Here is a 24,424-nt window from a genome sequence, read left to right on the forward strand (position 1 = left end):
CTTTGCCTGGACTCTGGTTTTGCTTGTACCTGGAATTGGGTAACTCGCCATTCTTATCCCTGCATTTAAACTATAATTGCATTCACTGGAACTTGTTATTTCTGTGTACCTTCCTGCCACACCAGTTCATATTTATGTTGGGAGTTATACCTGCTTATGAAAACCTGCATGTTTCTTGAACTGAATCTTTGCTCATATATTTTGCCGGAATAAAGACATTTGTATTATACTTCCGTGGCCGCTTCCTGAGTTTACTAGGAATCATAACATGGTGTTGCATGATGGCTAAGTAACTGTCTGTATTTCTCAGCATTGAAGACACCAGTTATCCTGACCAAATCTCCAACTGCAGCCAAGTATTTAAAATGTTGGCTTGTCAGTCCAGAGCACCTGCTGTTATTTTTCTGCACCACAGTTCCTTTGTTTTAATGCATAGTTGAGGCACTTGGCCTTGTTTTCATGTCGAAAGTATGTTGGTTTTTTTTGTCCTCTCCTGGCCAGACTTCTCCAAACAGTAAATGGGTGCACCTGGTTCCCACTGTTTATTTCCGGTTCTGAGCTGATGGCACTACTGGACACCTTCCGATTTCGAAGGGAAGTAAGCATGATGTGTGTTTCATCTGATGCACTAAGTTTCCTTGGCTAATCACTTAGTCTACGGACCTCAGTGTTGCCTGTTTCTTTGTACTTCTTCAAAAGAGCTAAAACATCTTGAAACCCCAGTCTGCTTTGAAATCTTTGCCTGGGAAAGACCTTGCTAATGCAGTATAGTATTACTACCTTGTGTCTTGTTGATGTGCTCACTCTTGCTTTGTGTATGACCTGTGACATGAAACTGTCTTCTACAACCTCACGTTTGCAGCACAGTTTGGCTGTTCCTCACCCAGTTTTAAGCCTCCTACATAGCTGTTTCTGTTTCAGTTGATGACTGTGTTTCAACCTAATTATGAAAATGATGATCATTATCACCTGTTTGGTATAATTGGTTAATCATACACCTGACTATAATTCTACAAAATCCATGACTATCTGCAAGTGTACCTAGAAGAATTGATGCTGTTTTGAAGGCAAAGGTTGGTCACACCAAAAATTGATTTGATTTAGATTTCTCTTCTGTTCATTTACTTTGCATTTTGTTAGTTGATAAAAATAAACTATTAACTCTTCTATTTTTGAAAGCATTCTTACTTTGCAGCATGTTTTCCACACCTGCCTAAACTTTTGCACACTATTGTGCATATATATTATTAAAGTAATTTTATCGTTTTCAAATAAGCATTGCCCAAGCGATTGTATTGTGTTTCCAACACACAAAGTAATTTATTTTAGCAGATGTAACATTTAACAGTTCAATACATGATTATAATACAGTACAGCCAATACCACGGGTACCAGTGAAGAGTATATCACTCTAGAATACTGTGGTCAGAGTAGACTGACTCTAGTGGGAGCACAGCTATGATTATATACATTCAGTGTTACAGAGAGAACAATGCAGATGACGTGGCTTGCTTCTATAGGTCCAGACTTCAGGCGGGTCCAGTGTAAACAGGTCATAGGCTAGTTCAAACAACCCCCTCAAAGGCTGAGGGTCAATATTCCAGATGATTCTCCCGCCCAGAAACCAGTTACAACTAGTCCATTAGCATTTTACAGTTTGGTATCACTTTGACTATTTATTCCCTAACATCAATAACTAGAGTATGCAATATGCAATCTCTTCGGCGAAAGAGCCAGACAGCTGCTGATGAATAGGGGTCTAAAATGATATCAGACATGACACATTTCCTATAACCTGAACCTTAAATAACACTGAAGTGAACATATAATCATATTATATAAACTAATAATAAACTAAATACTATCTGCTCATAAATCACTGTGGATTGGAATCAATATAAATATGAAATATATAAATAACTAAATGTTGTAGTGCAAGTGGGTTAGTGCGTAATTTACCGCGTGATCGCACTATGCCACGTGTAGCGTGGCATACTGAGTGCAATCACACGATAAAACAATATTAACCAATATACTTTCGTTCATCCAATGATACATATATATATATATATATATAATTAGTATTATATAGTGTTTAATCTGTAAAATATTTTGTTTACAACATTGATCATTACTGTTGCCACACAAGTGGATAGATTTCACCCACCTGCCCCAAAAAGAAGTTTTGAGTGTATGTTTTGACAAATGTAGAATGTAATCCCAAAGTGATATTTCAGGTAAACCCACATAATCAACACTGAAACAGTTTGCCAAGTTGAAATTATAGTATGATGGCTCAAGATGTAATAAAAATAAATACCTTTTGGGATAACGTTGGTTCCAGTTTTATTATTTTCAATACAGGAAAGTATGGTATGTATTTCTACCCAATGTCTGTATGTCCCCAAGGACCTAGAAAATTCAACATTATAACATGTAATATCACTTGTAATGCCCAGACACCCACCGTTTACCTTTTTTTCCCAGCCATCTTTTCTCACTTGGGGGCCAATTTATTATCAGGGTGTAGTAACTTAGAATATTGCTGCTTATCGCAATTTGGTTTTACCCTGATTTAAGAACAGAACTTATCCGGGCAGCTGAGAGATGCTCAGCTCCCTGGAGGTACTGCATGGCAGCTTTACACATCCTCTTACCACTTCACCAGCCAGTCCAGGGTGATAATTTGGAAACTAATTAAGTATAAATAAGTGAATTGGGTGGTAGTAAAGTGATAGTGGGATGGAAATCTTCCCTCTTTCCACAAAGCGCAGTTACAGCTACAGTCAGCATAGACTGACTTTTCCATGGCCAGTTCCCAAAACGTCTATGAACATAGTAGTTATTCTCGTTACTCCTAGTCATTGTGATGTTATAATTAAACTTGATAAAATTGAGGGTCCTGAAGGAACAAGCACACTGAAGGTTTTTAAACTCATCCACTACTAATGACCAGTATTTTGGTAAGTGATTTTCACTTTACCGCCCCACACACCCTTGGGATTCATTTGCTTCAGTCAGCAGAGACCTGCGACTTATGATTTGCTGGATCCTGATAGTTTTGGTCATCTCTTGTTAAAACATATAGCTATCATATAGCTAACTTTATGCAGTTAATCTTTGTAAAATCATTGAATGTATCCATGTTTCAAACACTGAATAAAATTTAATTGTATACAGATACTGTTCTTATTTACAGGCCCTTAATTCTTATAGTTGTTTCCAGTGGTCGAAGTGGAGGGTGTATATGGTGGTATGCCATACGCCACTTCTCCTACTGCTTTCATTGTAAAACTATCAAATTCCATTTACTTACATTCCCATTACATTTTTCATACCACTATTTCTAAATGTCCACTTCTAAATGTCATTGTACTGCAGGATGCTGATCCATTTACAGTATTGATTATAACAAGATGGGCAGAAACACAGAATAACTATGGTTTTAAATAGACAAGCATAATTTAGTTAACTCTGCAGTGATACTCACATAAAACATTCTCACCAGATAGCATTTAAGTCGTAAATATTTTTCTCACAGAGACCACTGAACTAAACCCAGTTTTATAAAAAATTGTGTTTTTGTGCATTTTTTCCATGTTTATAGGGCAGACCTGTAAAAATGATGTAGGTTGTTTAGTGAAATGCATGGGGGTATATTTTAGTGAAGTGCGTAGCTGAACTTGCTGTGCCCACTAGCTGCACACTTGTGATATTTTCTGCTCAGGCATCTTTCATATTTTTTTTGTTTTGGTGTATTTTTATCTTGGTGAATAAGTTTGTTTTGTCTTATTTCTCACAGAGACGTGTGCATCAACCAGGACAGAAGAGTTCATCTCACTGTGGTTTACTTTGGGAAGGAGCAGGCACAAGAAGTGAAAGCTATCCTGGAGAACACTTCTAAGTGAGTATAAAGCAAAATGCATATTCAGTGTATCTGAGAGGTGAATTTCAGGAAGGGAGATTCTAAATACAAACTTTGGTCTGTCGTTGCATTATTATGAGAATTGAGTGATGTGATTCGATCCCCTGCTAGCACTTCAAACAGCCAGCAGTGTTGTCTAGCTGCTCCCCTGTCAACTTCTCATATCACAAATGAGAAATTATTTTGGGAGAGATATCGGCAGCACCAGTGTCCAAAAGGAGATTTTCTTAATGAGCTTCATCCAAAGCTTTTTATTTTGAGTGGAGTAATCCCTTAAATATCTTTACAAATATAGGGGTATACTTATGAAAGGGAGAAATGCACTATTGCCTGGCGAAGAGTGTGTGTTTGCTGACAATAGGCCTTAACCATATGCAGACACCTCACGCTGCTGTAATGGCTGGAATCTCCTCATCTATGAGTGGAGATTCTTACCATAATTGCTGGCAATACGGTGATGTTGCCGGTAATTGAATGCACCCCTTAGATTAGAGAGACATATCTAAATCGACTGTCTGTAACACATTAAAAAACATCAGTATTAAAGGTGTTGTCTACTGTTTGTGGTATTTTTGGTTGAGGTATCATTGTCCATGGGGACAACCTCTTTAAACTCTCGATTCCTGTACTCAACGAAAAACCAGATCCATTAAGTTCCACTCCTAATGGGTGTCGCACAATATCCCATCTCATGGTACCTCTCTAATAATGTGCTAATAATGTTACAAACAGCCCAAATCCCTATGCTTTGGCTACAGCAGGACTGACCAAATTATTCCAAAAGGTAGTAGCCAGGTCCATATGTCAGGAAGCAATATTATAGTTAAAAATGTGATATGTATTTGGGAAAAAGCTGATTTTGAAGTGTATGAACATTAGTGGTTTTGGGTAAGTAAAATGCTCAACATATTGTACTAGCCATAACTCCACATAATATAACAGCCACCTGCCCACAGATAAATGTACCTGCTTGTGACCCGGACACTGTTCCCCACCATCATTACAGGAACTATTTATAACTATTATAATAACAGGAGTTGTACTTCTACACAATGATGCCAGTTATCACATAACCGGGGTTTCCATGAAAAGTATGTCCTTGTCTGTTGTGTAAACATCGTGTTACAGATCGCTGTACTTAGAAGTACGTAACACAGTAAAATTATGTTGGCTCACTCCTTCCCCCATGTGCATATCTAGAACCACCTTCAACACCAAACTTTAATCCCACATGCAAGGACTGTATCACTTTTTTCAAATAGGTTTTGTTTTTAAAGCCTAATGTGTGAGTATTTGACATACAAATACTATATACAACTTACAAACAACACAAATCTCTAAACAATACAATATACGCAGTGAACACAGCCAAACATATTTCTGGAAGTTAATGTATTAGTTCATAATTATAGTATTATACCTTAAGTCTAAATGAGGGACATTTTAGAAGAAAAGCGTGAAAGAGGGACCCTCTCCACCAAAGATGTGAATTTCGGAAGTATGTCTATTTAAACCATAGAATTTCCTGCAGATATTAAAAGTTAGGTGAACTGTTTAAATCTCACTATTGGTTTATATATATATATATATATATGTATGTGTATATATATGTATGTGTGTGTGTGTATATATATATATATATATATATATATATATATATATATATATATATATGTATATATATGTATATGTATATGTATGTGTGTGTGTGTATAGATATATATATATATATATATATATATATAAAATTGTGCTAGCAGCACCATTAAGCGTCTATAAAAAATAACAAACTTATCTTGGTAAAATCACATGTCAAATGAACATTTGATTCTTTATTATACAGTATCACATAATATGCATTAATCCTTGGGGATTTGGGGTAGTAAACCTTTTTACATACAGGTTTAATCTTCATTTTCATACACCATCATCTCCATCAATCCATCCAACAAAGCCCCAAACCATACATAAAACAAGTACGAAGTTGATGAAGAAAGATGTGAGAAAGAGGGTAGAAAATGCCCTGATCATAAGTCTACAGTCACCACAAAGACCCGATAACCAAGATGAATACTCCTACTTCACACAGTCAATACACTCCGTGTATTTAGAATCCTAACTACGTATCATGAGTTTCCCGTTTCTGCCGAGTTTATACATTGTCCTAATAATGAGCCCTGAATAACCATAAATCAATGCAAAAGTACAATGCAATGTACTTGCAGATATCCTCAGAAAAGCACAAGAGGTCTAGCAGTGCGATAGTGAAAAAGTAAATTAATTCTCACTTAGGAAAGGAAAATGGTACATTGTGCTGTAGTAATTGACGAGCTGAATTTTCACAGATTTCCCCAAAATTGAATTAACTTGGATTCTTCTATTCATTAAAGAAGTATAATCCAAATTTATTGTGGAATTCTTACCAATTATATGATTTGGTGAAGTTTATATACCACACATTGCAGAATTAATAAATAGATCGATGATCACTTGTCAAGATATTTTGCCAGGAAGGAATACTCTACAATGTCAGACCTAACAAGTTTAATGTACAGTTCCTCAATAACTTTTGCTTAAACTGTACCATCAGTTTACCAGACATTTTGCTGTAATTATGAAGAAGATCATGCTGTTTGTTACATAGGTCTAATGTCTCTTAAAAGTAGCAATTAGTCACTAGCCAATAGAGAGCCACCAGGAACAATTAATTAACTGCCATCTTCCAAAATAACTCTACTACTTCAAGTATATATATATATATATATATATATATATATATATATACTTCCTATGTGTATGTATATATATATACATATTTATAGGCAAAACTATATTTCCCCTGTAAAGTCACCCAATACCCTTTTGCAGCGATACCAGCTTACATTCTTCTTGGAAAGCTTTACCCAAGATGTTGGAAAGTTTTTGTGGGAATCCGAGCCCATTCATTCTGTAGAGCATTTATTATGTCAGGCACTGAAGTTGGACGAGAAGGCAGTCTCCGTTCTAGTTCACCCCAAAGGTGTTTGATGTGGCTGAGGGCAGGGCTCTGTGCGGGCCAGTCAAGCCACATCAAACCATGTCTTTTTAGTCCTTGCTTTGTGCACTGGAGCACAGTCATGTTTGAATAGAAAAGGGCCTTCCCCAAACTATTGCCACAAAGTTGGAGGCAAAATGACTTGGTATGCTGAAGCATTAAGATTGCCCTTCACTGGAGATAAGGGGCCTAGCCCAAACTCTGGAAAACAGCCCCATACCAGTATCCCTCCTTCACCAAAATTCACAATTGGTATAATGCAGTCAAGCAGGTAAAGTTCTCTTGGCATCAGCCAAACCCAGACTCGTCCATCTGACTGCCAAACAGAGAAGCGTGTTTCTTCACTCCACAGAACACGCTTCCACTGCTCCACAGTCCAGTGCTTCACACCACTCCATCCAACACTTGGCATTGGTCTTGATGATGTCAGGCTTGCATGCAGCTGGTTGGCCATGGAAAATAATCCCATTAAGCTTCCGCCGCACAGTTTATGTGCTTACATTAATGCCAGTGGAAGTTCAGAACTCTTCAGCTATGGAATCAGCAGAGCATTGGCCACTTTTACGCACCATGTATCTTAGCAGTTGTTGTCCCCGCTCTGTGATTTTACATGGTCTTCCACTTCATGGCTAAGTTGCTCTTGTTCCTAAACGCTTCCACTTTCTAATAATTTCCCTTACAGTTGACAGTGGAATATCCAGCAGGAAAGAAATTTCACGAACCGCCTTATTGCAAAAGGTGACATCCTATCACAGTACAACACTTAAAGTCACTGAGTCAGAATAACCCATGTCGTATCACAAATATTTGCAAATGGAGACTGCATGACTAGGTGCTTCATTTTATACACCTCTGGCAACAGGTCTGATTGAAACACCTCAATTCAACAATTACCAGGTGTGGCCATATACTTTAGTTCATATAGCACGTACACATTATATATATATATATACATGTATGTGTGTATGTATGTGTGTATATATATATATATATATATATATCTATAATATAAAAGCCTAGCGGCGTGTGTTAGTGTGTGTGTGTGTGTGTGGAAAAATCTATCTTCTCAGAAAGGGCTCATCCAATTGACCTGAAATTTGGTATACTGACATTATTTGACAAAAAAATTAGAATGGTGAAGTCAGTTAACTTCCATCATCCCCCCTTCCCCCTGTGGGAGGGGTAGTAAAGGCTAAATTTACGAGTTGAGGGGTCAAACTCATTTTCGTGAGGTAATTTTACCTCATGAACACACATTTAAAAAGGGCGCTTGCGTCGGTAAGTAACGCTCCTCCACCGAGGAGGCCTGGGCTAGGTCCAAATGCATGACAAGAACCTTTTTAAGACCTTAAGTAGCTTGATTTGACTAGAATGCATGAGTATCATGCACGGGTTAACTTGTGTGTGTGTGTGTGTGTGTGTGTGTGTGTGTGTGTGTATATATATATATATATATATATATATATATATATATATATATATATATATATATATATATATATATATAAGCTTTATTATTACTTTTACAGTCCAAAGTGAAGCTGTTCCATTATACCATCCAAAGCAGTAAGAAAAAAAAAGACCGATGAGCAGCATTATTATTTCACAATATACTCATCTTGTGCTGGTGCTGATGGACAGAAGCTCATGTTAGTGTATGTCATAAAGTACCTAACAGCCGTTTCTGTGCTCCTGTGGCACCTTTATCAAGGGTTGTTAGGACTACCCTATTAGCAGAAACGCCTTGATGGGGCAGGTGGCTTACTATACGTACTAAAAATTATCTATATAACTAAATAAAATATTTATATCTAAAAAAATATATATCTAAAAAAAATTATATTGCATTTAATATTTGCAATAATATTGCAAATGTGTGCAACTGTGAATTCTGTATTTTTATGTACAAGTAGAAATAGCAGCCCTTTACTGGTTATAGCAGTGTGCTGGGAATTTTTCTCTGTATTTGTTCCTTGCAGGATAACCCCACCCTTTTTAAGCACCTGCTATGAACCTATAAATTGATTGAGCAACTCCCACTTCTGTAACATTATGGAACCCCCAGGACTCTCTGCAATAAGCACTCAAGGCTGTACAGTTTTTTTTAGATTACTTAGTGTCCCTCATCAGGTGTTTCCATTTTTTGTCTACTACCTGTATGTACTGTTGTAAATAATATGACACCCATTTGATACTATACATTAATCTTAAATAAGCACACACACATACAGTGAATCACACTTCATTTTCAGCCTGGTTTTGTTTTTTACTTTTTAAGGGGGCTCCATCCTAATTCCCAAATCTCAGTACATCCTAGTGTATGGCAGCAATGTTGCAGTTATTCTCACTATCTTCAAGGCAGTATGTCTGAGCATTCCACCGATAAGTTTTTCTTCTGGCATTATACCAGTACTAACCCCAGTAACATATTGCCACATATTGCTCAGTAACATTTGTACCTATCCATTCGCATTGCTGTATAATCTCACCTTCGCCAATCTCATCTGTACTTGTTCTGTTTTTAATGTAGAATTTGTATGCAGAGTTTTGTGGCGACGATGATGACTGCTGGGTATCTCGGTAATATCTGTTTCTCAGCACCATCTTTTATTTTCCACAAAATATCCCAAAATTGTTACAATATGTGAAGCATTATGTAAAAATATAAATATTTATTTTTATATCTTTAAATTATGAACATTTGATATAACGTTAACGCCTTATGTACATCCCTGAATCCTCTTTTTCTGCACTTATAAATGAAGGCATTAATTAAGTGAATCATGCATTAGGATTGATGATGTGCAAATATGGGAAGAGACGTGCTTTTCATAAATAAAAACAGGAATAGATCTGTGATCACTTTCAGTAGTAGACGCATTGGACACTGAAGGGGGATGAAGCCATCAAATGATGATCCACACCTCAGCTTCTTCCATACAACATGCACTGTAGTACCATCTACAGACTTCATTGTGTCTTGTTAAGCAAATCAAATCTTATGGAATCTTAGAGCTGAGTGAAGATTTATAAACTCCGGGGGAAAAAATCTGAATATATTGATGATTTTTCTGCGGTATAACTAGGCATCTAGTATAGAAAATCACAATAAATGTTTTCTTTCTACATTTAGATAACTGAGGTGTGTTTTACTTTGGATTTCTGATTAATTTTCCTAGTGACTAGTTCTCCTAAAGAATAAGATAAATATATTAAGGTATTCTTTTTTATGTTGTGTCCTTCTTATACAGTGAGCCTGATTCATGTAAGGATGTAAGTCCCGTTCCGTAACGTTACTTGCGAGAAATTGCGCTGTGCATGCTCAGAAAGGGACTTTGAAATTGCAATTACATCCAATGCACGTCCAAATGCAAATGACACTTCGGACTGTCTACGAGTTGAAGGGTGGGAAGGGGCGGATGAAAGTAGGCAATATACAGTAAGAGCATGTTGAAGTCGAGTGTATGCACATGCATTGAATTCAAACTCTGGGTATCTCTTATGTGTTTTTTTAACATTAGCTACAGGGCAGGTGTAAGTGACGAATGATCGTCATGACTGACAAGTATGTATGCCAAAACATGCGTTTTCAAGTAAGAGAAACTATAAAAATGCATTTTATGTAGAGCATGCATTAAGAACATCCTGATTTATGTCATATAAATAAATTATTATAGTACTAATATTTGCAAATTTATTTTATAATTTATTTTTGCATGCTTAGTGATGGGACTTTATATTGCACATATGCTGCAGTCTGTTCTGTCTGTGTGCATATGACAAGTAACTTATAGCTAAAGCGTACTTATACCCATATTCAAAATGAAACGTTTCTTGAGATCCGCTTGTATTGGAATACGGGCGGACGTGCGTGAAAGTTACGTCAATGTTGCGTTCACATTCCGTTCGAAGATGAATAAGGTCCAATATTTACAAGTAGTGGTAATGCAAAAAATACAATTGTGGTGCACAATTGTTTTTTAGCCAGTGCCCCATGCAGTGGCTCTTTATATTTTAATCGACAGTTTATATATAGATGTATGTATTTGCTTTCCTTCTTGTTTACTATGAAACATTCACTGATAAAGAATAACATTAGCAGACACCTCACAGAAGTTGGTATCTGAATTGTGTCTTTATTCCAGCAACAAAGATGTGCTGCTGTCTGGCTGCAATAATTGACCTGAGTGATGCCAATAACTTTTTTGTGTTCAGGCAAAGTTCACATTCAGTTTATGCTAAATAATGCAAAGTTTGTCCTTTTTTTTCTTTCGTCTATTTTATTGTAAACTCTTTGGAGCATAACGTAATGTTAATAAAATATTTATATGTCTTATATTGCAGTTTTATCTTTCTCATCAATTGTTCTGTGCTTCACGCTCTGGTGGCACTTTCTTAGATATATGATAACATTAGAACAGCGATGCATTCAAATATGGATCTCAGAGACATTTACATCCCCATTGTGGTACATTTGTATGTTATTTACATATATTCGTAAAAGTATTGCCTCTCTTTTCACCATTTATTTATTCTAAATTTAATATAGAGTAGAGGTATCATGCATTTTCACTTATGAGAAGGGCTGTCATTATTATTTGGCTTGTCAAATGAAATCCCGAGTGATATCATTTAATAGACAGTTCTGTGCAGGCGGCAAAATTTACACATGAGACACCAAGAGACATTTCTATTTTAATACTACCAGCAAGAATGAATGTGAAACAGCGTATAAGTTACTTGTATTTTATATATGGCCATATGATTTGGACTTTTGCATTGTGATTGGTTCCTTTAATATTCCTTCAAAGTGATTGATTGATGGCTGATTCTACAGAGGATGTTTTTTTTTATTATTTTTTTAATAAATCACCCAAATCTTATTTTGATCTGATTGAAGCTCGATTTGCAAAATTATACAAATGTTATCTTTGGAACAGATCAATTCCCTCTACTCCAGTAACATTGCGATCGTTACCAGGAACTTTTCATTTGTCAGTCATATAAAATGATCATTGGTCATTAGCCTTATAATCATTAACCTAAATATAAAATTATTATTAGCTTTGCTTATCACTTAGCAACACATGAAATACACAGTGCTTTTATTGTTGCCTCACTGGGTACTGAAGGGGTTAAAAGCTCATTTTTACATGTTTATATAGCCATGGGCAGTACTGTTCAGCATTGGTCAGCATTGATGCCACACAGCAGTGGGGTCATGGGTTTGATTCTCACCAATGCCCTGTCTGTGTGACGTTAGTATGTTCTTCTCATGTTTATGTGGGTTTCTTCTGGATGCTCCAGTTGCCTCCCAAACTCCAAAAGCATTCTGGTTACTTAATTGACTTCTGGCAAAAATGGACCCTACTGTGTGCAGCTGAATGTGCTCCCAATGGCTGCCTCAACCTCTGCAACAATGTAAAATGCTTTCAGTCCTATAATAAAGAATTATCTTTTTTTTTTTTTACCCTTCTTAGAAATTGCTCTTCATAATGATAAAAATATCTGCATACATCTAACCACTGCTTGCTAAAAAGCACTGCTGCAGTCAAACAACTTTCATGTACGGAATGTACATATGGTTTTATGGAGATATGTTATCCAGTAATTCTTATTCTACGTGTAGGATAATCTGTTTGTAATGCTGGGTTGACACTGTCCCTTTGATGTTTTTTGCTTCCTTGACTTTGAAGTACATAAAAATCTGAGCAGTGGCACATTTTACTTCCTCCAGGTGCATGGGAGCAACAGACTAATGCCATTAATTTAGGCTTGGTACAGACCATAACAGTCTCTGTGCTCCAAGCTGTGGTTTACAAGGAGATATATTATGTGACAACGCACCTCAATCTTTTCCCAATTTCCAACCGTGTTTTATACATTTTAGTGACATTTCGCAAAATTATTCAGAATAAATCTTCAAATCTTCAATGACTTCATCACTTGTACGTTCCAAAGAATATAGTGTTTTATTTTAAAAAGAAAATCTCATACCTGATAAACCAATTTGGCACATGTTGGTTTTTGCCTTTACTGTTCTGTTTTGTGGCAGACACATTAATTGTTGCTTATTTTAGCTCTTTTTCTACCTCTGTTATACTAGTTCTATATGTAAGAAGTCTGAAAATTAATTTGCGAGATGGAATTTGTGAGAGGTCAGTGTCCCTCTGATATATGTATTTTAATTTTTAAAATGATTTAGGTTTCAATTTCATATAAACCAGAAAAGAAAATTGTAAAAGTTCTAATGCATACAAAAATGAAAAAAGGTAAAAAACATTTAGAACCCCCTCCATGTAGAGTAGAAAAACCTCAAATAAAAAGGTATTAGTCATTATAATATCATAAAACACTATTTCTACACCTTTCCAGTCACTGGATATCAGGAAAAGCCCTTTCTCTCCTTAAATATGATCCAGTGGAAGAATATGATCAAGTTTTAACAGCAGTTTTCGCTTCTCTCAAGTGCATACTGCATTATATGGCATGTCCCTGTCATCATAACTGGACCTTACATTTTCAGCACTAAGGTGACAAATATTTGTTAAACAAATAATGAACGTTTACATGACATTATGAAGAAATGTTTAGTGGATATACAATATTATTGCCTAATGGCATACTACATTGACTTTCATACAGAAATAACGGAGTTTGTAGCTTATTCTTCATTCTAGACTAGCATCTATAGCAATCATACATTTCTACAATCGGCTCTAAGTGATTGTCATTCCTATAAGTACATGTAATGGTGGCTAGTACCTTATGAAGGCCACATATGAATGAACTGCACAATAATAAGTCGGGTTCTTGATAGGTCTATCATAAAAGCCTTCAGATTGATGGATGAAGGTGAGAAAGTTGATGGACAGTGAGTAGGTTCTTATCCTAACAGAAATTAACTAAATGTTGAACCACGTTTGAATCTGTTTGGCATTGAAAATATTTTTCTTTCATGTTGAAGTTGATTCCATCTCAGTAAGAATGAAGTAGCTGTGGTAGTAGCTGTTTAATTTAAAAGCCATTCAATGTTGTAGGTGATTTTATTTCCCTACGTAGAACATGAAAACATAAGCTGCTCATTTCCAATAGTCACATGGTGTTCCCCATTTATTTTGACGTTTTCCTGACTGAGCATATCATAAGAGGCGCAGACAGGGGGGGGGGGAGGGGGCAGATACAAAGTACTGCCTGTGTAGTGGGAGGGGCTTCCAAACTGATGTGACGGCTATGGAAGGCCCCAAAAACTTGCTGTACCTCCAAACTAATGTGACGGCTATGGAAGGCCCCAAAAACTTGCTGTACCTCCAAACTAATGTGACGGCTATGGAAGGCCCCAAAAACTTGCTGTACCTGGGTCTGAAATTCCAGTTGGCGGCCCAGCATATCACTTTAGAAGACTGTGTTTTCCTGCCCCAACTTCCAATTCCGAAAATGTTGGGAGGACTGCTATGGTTGTACAATACACAATAATTGACCATTTCTGCATATTTTGTTCACGGCTACAATATAATGTTTGCCATTACAACAGGATAAAAAGTGCTTGTATATGTTTCTTACCATAATTTCACAATAAAAAAACACAACAAAAACTGCTACACATTTCTAATAGCTCTGTCTGAATTTATAAATGTATTATATGGTATGGTTTTGGTACTATAATTTTTTTTTTCTCTTTCCAGGGCAGCAAACTTCAAGAACTTCACATTTATTCAGCTGAATGAGGAATTCTCCCGTGGAAAAGGATTAGATGTTGGAGCTCGTGCCTGGAAAGGAAATAACGTCCTTCTATTTTTTTGTGATGTGGATATCTACTTCAATGCAGAGTTTTTGAATACATGCAGAATAAACACACAGCCAGGTATGGTCGTCCCAGCTGGGGATTGAGTTAATAGGTTCTTTCTCTAATCTCAAGCATAACTTTTTTTTATTTGGTGGCATTATTAATGCTTTCACTAATGGTGGGTGGATTTCATGTAGATTCCCCTTCAGACACATAACAGGTGTCAATGATTTGATGATTCTACGTGTTTTACCTTTATTGTGCTTGTTAACTATTATAGCTTCCCCAGAGAATAGGTTATATTCACAAAGTTTGTGATTTAATTTTGTGCTTGCTGTTGTGTCCAAAATGATACTGTCATTTTGTTAAAATATGTTCTCTGAAATTGGACTTTTGAGTTATTCCATGGTCGCAGAATGCCAAACTAATCAATGGTATAATCTTTGTGGCAATGATGAAAATTAGCAGGCAGTGTGGCTGAGAAAATAGCTACATGTGTAAGAATGTGCTCCAATTGGGATAAAAACACAAAAACAATGGAGACCTAGTAGTTGGAGAGTACAGAGACACAGTGTCATTGTGGAAGAGTGGCTTGGATAAATGTGGACATTGCATTAGGCTTGTCTTAGGGTCTTGTGATTATCATGCCAGGATCAAGACCAGCCTTTTTTTTCTCATCTGTGTGTAAAAACGGTAAAAAAAATAGTTTTTTTTTGTCCTTTCATCTCACCTGGTCTGGAGGTGTACTGGATAACTAATAACCTAGTAGGCGTTTACTGTAAATGGAACATATGTACGGAGCATGTATGCTTAAAATAAATTACCTGTTTGAGCATAAATTTAATCAGAATAATGCTTGCTGGGTCTATTTGTATGACTGTTGTTTCTCCCAGTGTCATTTTAAATGGATATCATATGGAGGTGGTTGTGCATATTGGTGCGATTGTGCATGTGATATGTAGTGATGTTATATGTGATATATATAATGTGTGACTAATTTCCACGTGTTTTGTAAATATCACTTGACACAGAGAAAACCAGTACCCTAATATTATGATTTGTCCGTTAAAATTCTGATGTCATATAGACACTACAGTATTTAATATGATGGTATCACCACACCAAGTATGTTTCTACAAGCAGGAATATTGAACATACATTCCGCAGGTGATCAACAATTTAGTTGCTCAAACAATGATCACTAAGCAACCCTGTTACATGCAGTATAATGAACAGTAGAACAAATGCAACTCAAACTACATGTGACCCATGCAGCCGCAATTCTGCAGCCATATTTTTACCACCACACTTGACTCACATTTTTTGCGTTCCTTCAAAACTATTATTTAAGATCAGGTTTTATTAGTGGAAGAACAACTGAAGAAAAGCTACTACCAAATTGAAAAAAAAGAAAGGTTGAAAGGGTGAAAGAAGGTTTTGTTTGTGTGTGAGCCCAACAGTAGGTGCAGAATGCACATATCTCACTTACTGCATAGGTATGAAATATCCCTATTGTGTCAGTGATTTCTATGGGTATTTGGCTGTGTGTGAATTGCATCTTTTTAAGCTATATAATTATTTTCACGATCTTCCATTTAATCAAACGACACTTCAATGTTTTGACTTAGCGTTGTTGAACTGAGACACCCTTGTTAATTAACCTCAAATGTTTGTATTTTGTCTCCTCTTTAGGGAAAAGAGTTTTCTATCCAGTTCTTTTCAGCCAGTATAATCCTGCTATAATTTACGGGCATCATGATCTAATACCTTCCGTTGACCAACAACTGGTAAGTAAGACAAGGTTAGGTCATGAAATAAATGTAGACTGGTTCTCTTCTCTCTCACCTCAAAGGGTAAGCACATGTCATATTATTCTACAGAACTGGCCAAGTCAAACAACAAGGGATGTGTTACTAGATATAGATATTTTGGAAAGTTATAACATCTTTTCCAAGAAGTAATAGTCTACAACCTTAGTTTAGTATGTGGTCTAGAAGCAAACTCATATCACTGACATATACAAGGAGTTGTATCCAAATAGGGAAAGGTCACAAATTATTTCTAAGTTACGGACATCAAGGTTACATTATTGTACCAGATATCCCAGATCCTGACCAAGTTTCCATAAAACACAGAAGAGTCCCTACCCACAATACTGGATCCACAGGCTTTGACACACAATCTTAAAATGGTATCAAGTATACAGTATTTTGTGTGTAGTGGATGTATGTGTTGGGGTTGTTGCATATCTAATGTATGTAATTGTCTATTTGATTTGGGATTGATCTGTATATATCATTAACATGTGATTTACATGTATAAGATTAATGTATGTTTAAATTTACACGATCGCCTACACATTAATGTGTGAGTGATGTGTTTATATTATGTCATTGTGGATGGGTGATGGGATTAGAGGGCTTCATCTTAAATTTTGTACCACGGTCAGTATATGTTTAGCTACACAGTTGTCCTGCGCCAAAATGATGCGCTATGATGGGCAGCACAGTGGCTTAGTGGTTAGCACTTCTGCCTTACAGCACTGGGGTTCAATTCCTGACCATGGCCTTATCTGTGAGGAGTTTGCATGGTCTCCCCGTGTTTGTGTGGGTTTCCTCCGGGTGCTCCGGTTTCCTCCCACACTCCAAAAACATACTAGTAGGTTAATTGGCTGCTATCAAATTGACCCTAGTCTGTGTGTCTGTGTGTGTGTATGTTAGGGAATTTAGACTGTAAGCTCCAATGAGGCAGGGACTGATGTGAGTTCTCTCTACAGCACTGCGGAATTAGTTGCGCTATATAAATAAATGATGATGATGCGTTTCACTGCATATGAATATCTGCTATACAAAGGGAAAAACTCCTCCATATACCACCATAACCCACCAAATCCGAAGTTCCTGAGAAGATCATAGGTCGAGAACAGAAAGAGGATGATCTTGGCTTTTTGTTCCATTCAGCAGGTGGAGAGCAATAAGTAGCTGCTACAGTGCTGAGAGCAGGATTTACAATAACCAATCTGTCTACAGCTGTGGGGGGTACAATAATGCGATTGCATAAAAAGATGGCAATGTCTATAGGATGTACTTAAAAATGGTGTAGCAGTGATTAGCAAGTGGTGAGCCTGGAGCTGAGGAAGCGCACATCTGTGTAGTGCACAATCTAAAGATGGGGGTAGCTATCATTATGCCCTACTAGGTAACTATATAACTGAAGTACTCTGACTACTCATACAGTGCAGCCAGCTGATAGCAACAGGTGTCCTCTATGTCTTGGCAGATCATCCTATGCTCTTTGCTCACCATAACCCATTAACTATTGGTGGGTTGTAGTTAGTGACTGCCCCAGATAACCAATACCACCTTCACATTCTGCAACTGGATCAAGGAGCCATTGTAAAGTATGAGTAAACCCTTTGAGGATATTATAGTAACAGAATATATTTTAGAAGGCTGCAAGCTTAATTGCTCTCCTGAAGACAACTGGACTATAAGGGAATGGATTCAGAAAAAATCCTTATGTCAGAAAGTAATATAAAATGTAAGCTTCCCACTGAATGTATCACATTATTTTATTGTCTGGGAAGCTCATGCAGGAGAAAGTGTAATGTGAGTGAATGTGAGCATCACATGATTGGCTCACCCATCCATGCATTTGACATGTGACTCACTTAAAAAAAATTAAGGCACAGATTCACCATAATAGACCCCCAAAAGTTTATTTTCTAGGAAAAGTGAGCTCAGACTGGGATTTAAATATTACACATAGGCAACAAGTGGCAGGTATTTTGACAATTTTTACCTACTCTGTTGTCCACCTGATCCTGCATGCTGATTAATGTTGATTTAGGGTCTCAGTCCACCAGTTTTTATTCAATTTGTTAGCATTTAAACATATTTATTCTCACCTCCCTGGTTAATGTAAACTATACCTGGGTCTGTTATTCTGACAAAATTTATCTGTATCTGTCACTGTTCTCCTGCATACCTGTCAAAAGTTCCAAATTTCTTGAGACTCCAAAGAAGTGGGGTTTGCACGCTTTGGGTAAGGGTGACATTTGGGTTGATTGGGGCTTGACAGCTAGGGCGCTTGGTCAAACTAGTTCCCGTCTTGTGAGTTGGAATTTTGCATTCTATGTCCCTTGATGCATACAAAATAAATAGTTTTTGTTTTCAAGTACAGGCAAAGGACAAACCCCCAAGTATGTTGTTGTTATTACTAAAAGTGACATAAAAGAACATATTAGTGGCAGGAATCGTGTCTAGCTTGTAGTATTTTAAACCATATTTTCAATGTTTGCTTTATTATTTAACTATTTCTACATATACTCACAAAAAGAAGGCTCAAGGATATGAGTCCATAAAAAAGTAACAGTAACTAGCAGTGTCATATGTAAGTCTGCACTGTTTGTTAATTTGCCTTGTTTACATTTTTCTTCTATACAAATAAAAGCCACATTATACCCAATGAAAGGAAAGCAATAATGAAATTATATAGACATTATATCCAAAGCCTTTTATGAAGAGAAATATTGCTTGATGTTAACCCTTTGATTGCTTTACTGAATCAACCCATTGAGGGCCAGGCTGGGCTGGGGGCAGGGGGCATCTGCTCCCAGGGCCAGTCCCATAGTGGGCTACCTTGGGCTGGGTCACTGGGCCACCTGCATTTTTTTTTTCTTTAAAATGTTCCTAATAGGCTGCTGAGCCAAGTCTTGCCACCCAGGCTAAAATTTGCCAGCCCTCCCCTGAATGCTAGGGTATGCTGTATTAACCCTTTGTGTGTTAGGGTGTGATGTGTTAGCCATTTTTGCTAACACGGAGCATAATGTGTGCGTGCTTGTACATTTGAGTGACAGGACAGCATTTCGGGGTGTTATTGCCCTAATATAACAGGTGGAGGTAGCAATTAGTTATGTATGAATATGAGAGACCTGCTTTGGGATGTGTTTCAGCTAGATCTGTAACCTGTGTAAATCACTAGGGCAAGACTGAGGGTTAAAATCCTGTTTAACCCCTACTCTAAATCATAGACGCGATGAGAGTGTGTTTGGGACAGTAACTAAATAGACACTTGCTCACCATCTTTACCAGTCTGCTAAATTGATTCCTGGGTAGCAAAACATTATAAACTCCATGTAAAACTAGCTATGTTTTACCTTATTAGTCTTTGTATTTCTATTAGAGATGGGTGGGCTCGGTTCCCCGAGAACCGAACGTCATTGTGACGTCATCGGATCTCGGGGCTCGGTTCTCACGATAATTGAAATCCATAAATACCCGTTTGCATTAATATTTCTGGCTGTCCAAAGTCCTATTTGTCAGCAGTGTAAAAAAATAATATTTAGCACTCCAAGTGTTTTTGGGGTGTCCACCATTCTTTTGCATTAATTTTTCTGGCTGTCAAAAGTCATATTTGTCAGCAGTATCTAAAACAATTTGTAGCACTACAAGTGCTTTGGGCTCATAATGGATTCAAAGCAGTCCACATATGAGCAAAATGAACAACCAGGTTCTGTCACCAGTCCTGATGGTAGTGTTCCCAGTATGTTATCTGGGAAAGGCGATGTCAAACTACATAGTCTTTTGAAATCAGTCAAAAAAACACACACCAAAAAATTTTTACCATGTTGAAGCGAAAAAGAAGTGTAACTGAGGAAAAGTTAAGTGCGGATAAAAAAAAAAAAGTCAAAATGCCATTCTACACACACAGTGGCAAAGAGAGAATAAAGCCTTCACCTTTGTCTACTAGTGGCAGATCAAAAAATGTTACCGAGCCTACAAGTGGTGCACAACTACTGTTACGCGTGAAAGCCGAGCTGCAAGATGACAGTAAGGCATTAGAGGATAATGTTTGCTCTAAATCACAAATGACACCACTCCCTGTGGAGAGTCCATCCAACAGTGGGATCTCTAATCGTGAGCATTCTGTTAGTGTACCCATAAAGAAGGGCCCTTTCAGCAGTTCTGCTGATGTGTACCTGAACAGCCCGAAATTGAGGATGCCACTTTGGAAATAGAAGAGGATGAGGGGGAGATTTGTGTAGGCGACGAGGGCGCTAATGAGGATGTTGATGAGGATAAGGTTGTTTGTGTCAGTCCTGCACCAGTGGCAGCAGCTCTGGCACGTGACAAGAAAAAGGCCATTGTCATGCCAGGCCATAAAACCAAAAAATGCACTTCTTATGTGTGGAATTATTTCTACCCCAATCCAGACAACTGTATAGTCATTTGTAGTGTATGTCAAGCCACAGTCAGTCGAGGGAGGGACCTTAACCATCTTGGAACCTCGTCTATGTTACGCCATTTGACGAGTGTTCATGGCAAAGTGTTGGGAAAAGCTGTAAGTTCTTCCAAAAAAATTACAAGCACTCCGACATCAGGATGTCGGTGACCCTACGGTCACCGACATCCCGACAGCTACAAAATACACCCACCACACCATCCTCATCAATATCCTCAGTAGCGCTCGGAGTTAGCCCTGCATCCCACTTATTAAGGCTGGATGACTCCTGCACTATTATTGATTCCTCTGAAGAAAGCGTTAGTCCCACTGCTGCTGCTGCTGTTGCTGCTGCTGGGGGTGAATCGTCAGCCCAGAGGAAGGCCAAGAAAAAGAGCAGTCCTACATTTCAACAATTAACTGTGAATCAATCATTTGCTAGGGGAAGCAAATATGACAGCAGTCACCCAGTCGCCAAGCGAATCACAGACGCCATGGCTGCCACGTTAGTGTTAGATCTGCGTCCAATATCCACAATAAATGCAGCTGGTTTTTCACAGTTAATTGAGGTTTTGTGTCCGCGTTACAGAATTCCATCGCGACACCATTTTTCCCGTAAAGCTATTCCACAACTCTACCAAAAAGTGTGTACAAATGTAGAGATTGCGCTGAAAAATGCCATTCTGCCCACTGTCCACTTAACCACAGATATGTGGACAAGTGGAAGTGGTCAAACCAAAGACTATATGACTGTGACAGCCCACTGGGTTGGTCATTCACCTTCACCAGCAGGAACAGCAGCAGCATGTACACCACTACGTAACATTTGTCACAGGCAGGCCACTCTTTGTATCACCGGCATCACTAACAGGCATACAGCTGATAATTTGTTATGCAAACTAAGAGTTGTGATTGATACATGGCTTATACCACTTGGACTCTCCCCAGGATATGTCATTTTTGATAACGCCAACAATATAGTGCGAGCATTACAGCTGGGTGATTTCCAACTTGGTGGTGCAGAGCTTCCTACGAAATAACCGTGAGGTGCAGGAGATGCTTTTGGTGGCCCGTAAGATTTCAGGCCATTCAGGCATTCGGCGACAACATGTAGGAGATTGCAGCAGCTCCAAGAGCAGTTTAACTTGCCCTGCCACCAACTTAAGCAGTAGGTGGTAACTAGGTGGAATTCCACCCTGTACATGCTGCAGAGGATGGAGGAACAGCGCAAAGCCATCCAAGCGTATTGCACAAGCCATGACATTGGGAAAGGAGGGGGCATGTATTTCACTCTTGCACAGTGGAGAATCCTTTCAGTGCTGTGCAAGGTGCTGAAACCATTTGAAGTTGTGATGTGTGAATTGAGTGCAGATTCTGCTAGTTTGAGCCAAGTCATTCCTTTAATTAGACTATTGGAAAAGCAGCTTGAGAAACTGAGGGAGCAGATGAAAGCAAGCAATTCCGCAAAGTATGTTGGCCTTGTCGATCAAGTACTTAATTTGCTTCACAATGATCCTCGAGTTATTAAGATCTTGAGCTCGGATCAGTACGTTTTGGCCACTGTGCTTGATCCAAGGTTTAAGACCTACATTGACTCTTTGCTTCAAAATGAACGAGATGTGAACTTTTGCAAGGAGCTATTGCTCAGCAAGTTGTCCGCTGAACTGGGCCTTGGCTTGACGACATGTCCTCCTTCAGTTTCTCAAGCAGCTGCTGCTCGTAAAAAATTAAATTTTCCAAAAAAAAGCAGGGAGGACGCAGAGGGCAGACCAGAACAGTTTAACATCTTGTCTGGTTTGAAGGATTTTTAAAAAAAATGTGTGACCTTGCCCATAACTCCATTCAATATGAGTATCATGCAAAGGATGGTGGAGGATTACTTTCAAGAGGTAATTGATATGGAAATGTCAGACAGTCCCTTTCCTTACTGGGAAGAAAAGCAGGCCATTTGGAAACCCATGTACAAACTTGCTTTGCAATACTTAAGCTGCCCACCCTCCAGTGTGTACTCTGAACGAGTGTTCAGCACAGCATGGAACTTAGTCAGTGATCGCCGTAGAAGGTTATTTCCCAAAAATGTGAAGAAAATGATGTTTATAAAAATGAACTACATCTTCCACGAGGAAGGTCTTCACCATCCAAGACATCCAAGCACTGACTGTTCTCTAATGGCGGATTCAAGCGGCGATGATTTGATAGTCTGTGATGATGACGTACACACTGATGAGGGTGAGGATGAAGCTGAGGATGATGACGATAACATCTTTTTAAAACTTTCTATGTAAGTGTAGGGTGCAATCTACCCCCAAAGAGGAAAGGAACTTGGGGCATTTCCATATCACGTACCGTCTTGAAAGGCTGCTGTTTGGGCAATTTCTCCTTAAGGGTAGGGTGTCATACACAGAGTGACCCCAAACTGTCTTTGTCCATTTCTCTTAATATTGTACAGTCTATAACGGCTGAATTTTTTGGTATTTTATACAAGTGCAGGGGGGCCTAGAGAGACCGAAACCAATCTGGCTTTCTCCATTTCAATTAATATTGTACAGTAATATATTAATATATTGTAATATACATCCAAAGATGATGGCTGCATTGCCAATATTAATAGATGGAGAGGAAGACAATCTGGTCTGTGTGTAGAATTAATGAAGGCCTACCAGGAATTAAACTGTTTTTTGGATAATTTATTAGCTTTACAATTACATTACTTATCCAAGAAACAGGTGAAGCACTAAATTTGGTAATTTTAGGCCCAAAAACATTGATTGTTAAACAAAATAGCAAAACAAACCAAACAAAACCAAAACACGCAATCGCGGTTTGGCAAAACCAAAACGGTAATCCAGATCCAAAACCAAAACCAAAACAAAAACACGGGGGTCAGTGAGCATCTCTAATTTCTATGTTGGTCTGTCCCTGCCTAACAGCCTTCCTTCAGCCCTCTGTGTGTGAGAGCACTCTCAGAGCACAGGCTTATACCTAGTTTAATAACCACCTGGACCAGCACCTGATTAACTCTGAACATGCTGGAAAAAAGAGAGTTCCAGCTTTCTGCTAAAATAGAATTCATTTCTCACTTTATCACATTTGTATCCATGTTTTCTGCAGTCTACTTTGTTACTGTAATAATTTGCTATTAAATTGGTGACCGTAATTCCACATCTTTTCCAATCATTGTTATGACATTTTTGCCCTGCCTGTCTAAAAGTTTAGACAAAAGATAAATGGTGACTGTGCTATTATATGGTATTAAAAATATAATAATCGCATTCCTTTTACCATATAACAAACAAATTTATGCATGAATAACATACATAACATAGAAAAGATATTTTGAAACAATTTAAAACTGATATTAATATAATGTTAAAACAGCATTGTTCGCCTCCAATATTCCAAATAATATAATGTGCTATTGTCAGTGCAAACGTTAATATGTATGATATAACATTAA

The 24,424-nt window shown here is 37.8% G+C and overlaps 1 protein-coding gene across 2 annotated transcripts in view; it reads left to right on the top strand.

Moving 5' to 3' along the window:
* Positions 1-24,424, top strand: part of CSGALNACT1 (chondroitin sulfate N-acetylgalactosaminyltransferase 1) — a 342,472-nt gene that overhangs the window by 263,693 nt on the left and 54,355 nt on the right. For both annotated transcript variants that reach the window (XM_075204577.1, XM_075204578.1), the window contains 3 exons: positions 3,803-3,904; positions 14,645-14,823; positions 16,438-16,532. In XM_075204577.1, the coding sequence (XP_075060678.1) occupies positions 3,803-3,904; positions 14,645-14,823; positions 16,438-16,532 (376 nt within the window). The remainder of the gene's footprint in view (positions 1-3,802; positions 3,905-14,644; positions 14,824-16,437; positions 16,533-24,424) is intronic.

The sequence above is a fragment of the Mixophyes fleayi genome, chromosome 1, assembly GCF_038048845.1.
Source record: "Mixophyes fleayi isolate aMixFle1 chromosome 1, aMixFle1.hap1, whole genome shotgun sequence".
In the NCBI taxonomy this organism is placed as follows: domain Eukaryota; kingdom Metazoa; phylum Chordata; class Amphibia; order Anura; family Limnodynastidae; genus Mixophyes; species Mixophyes fleayi.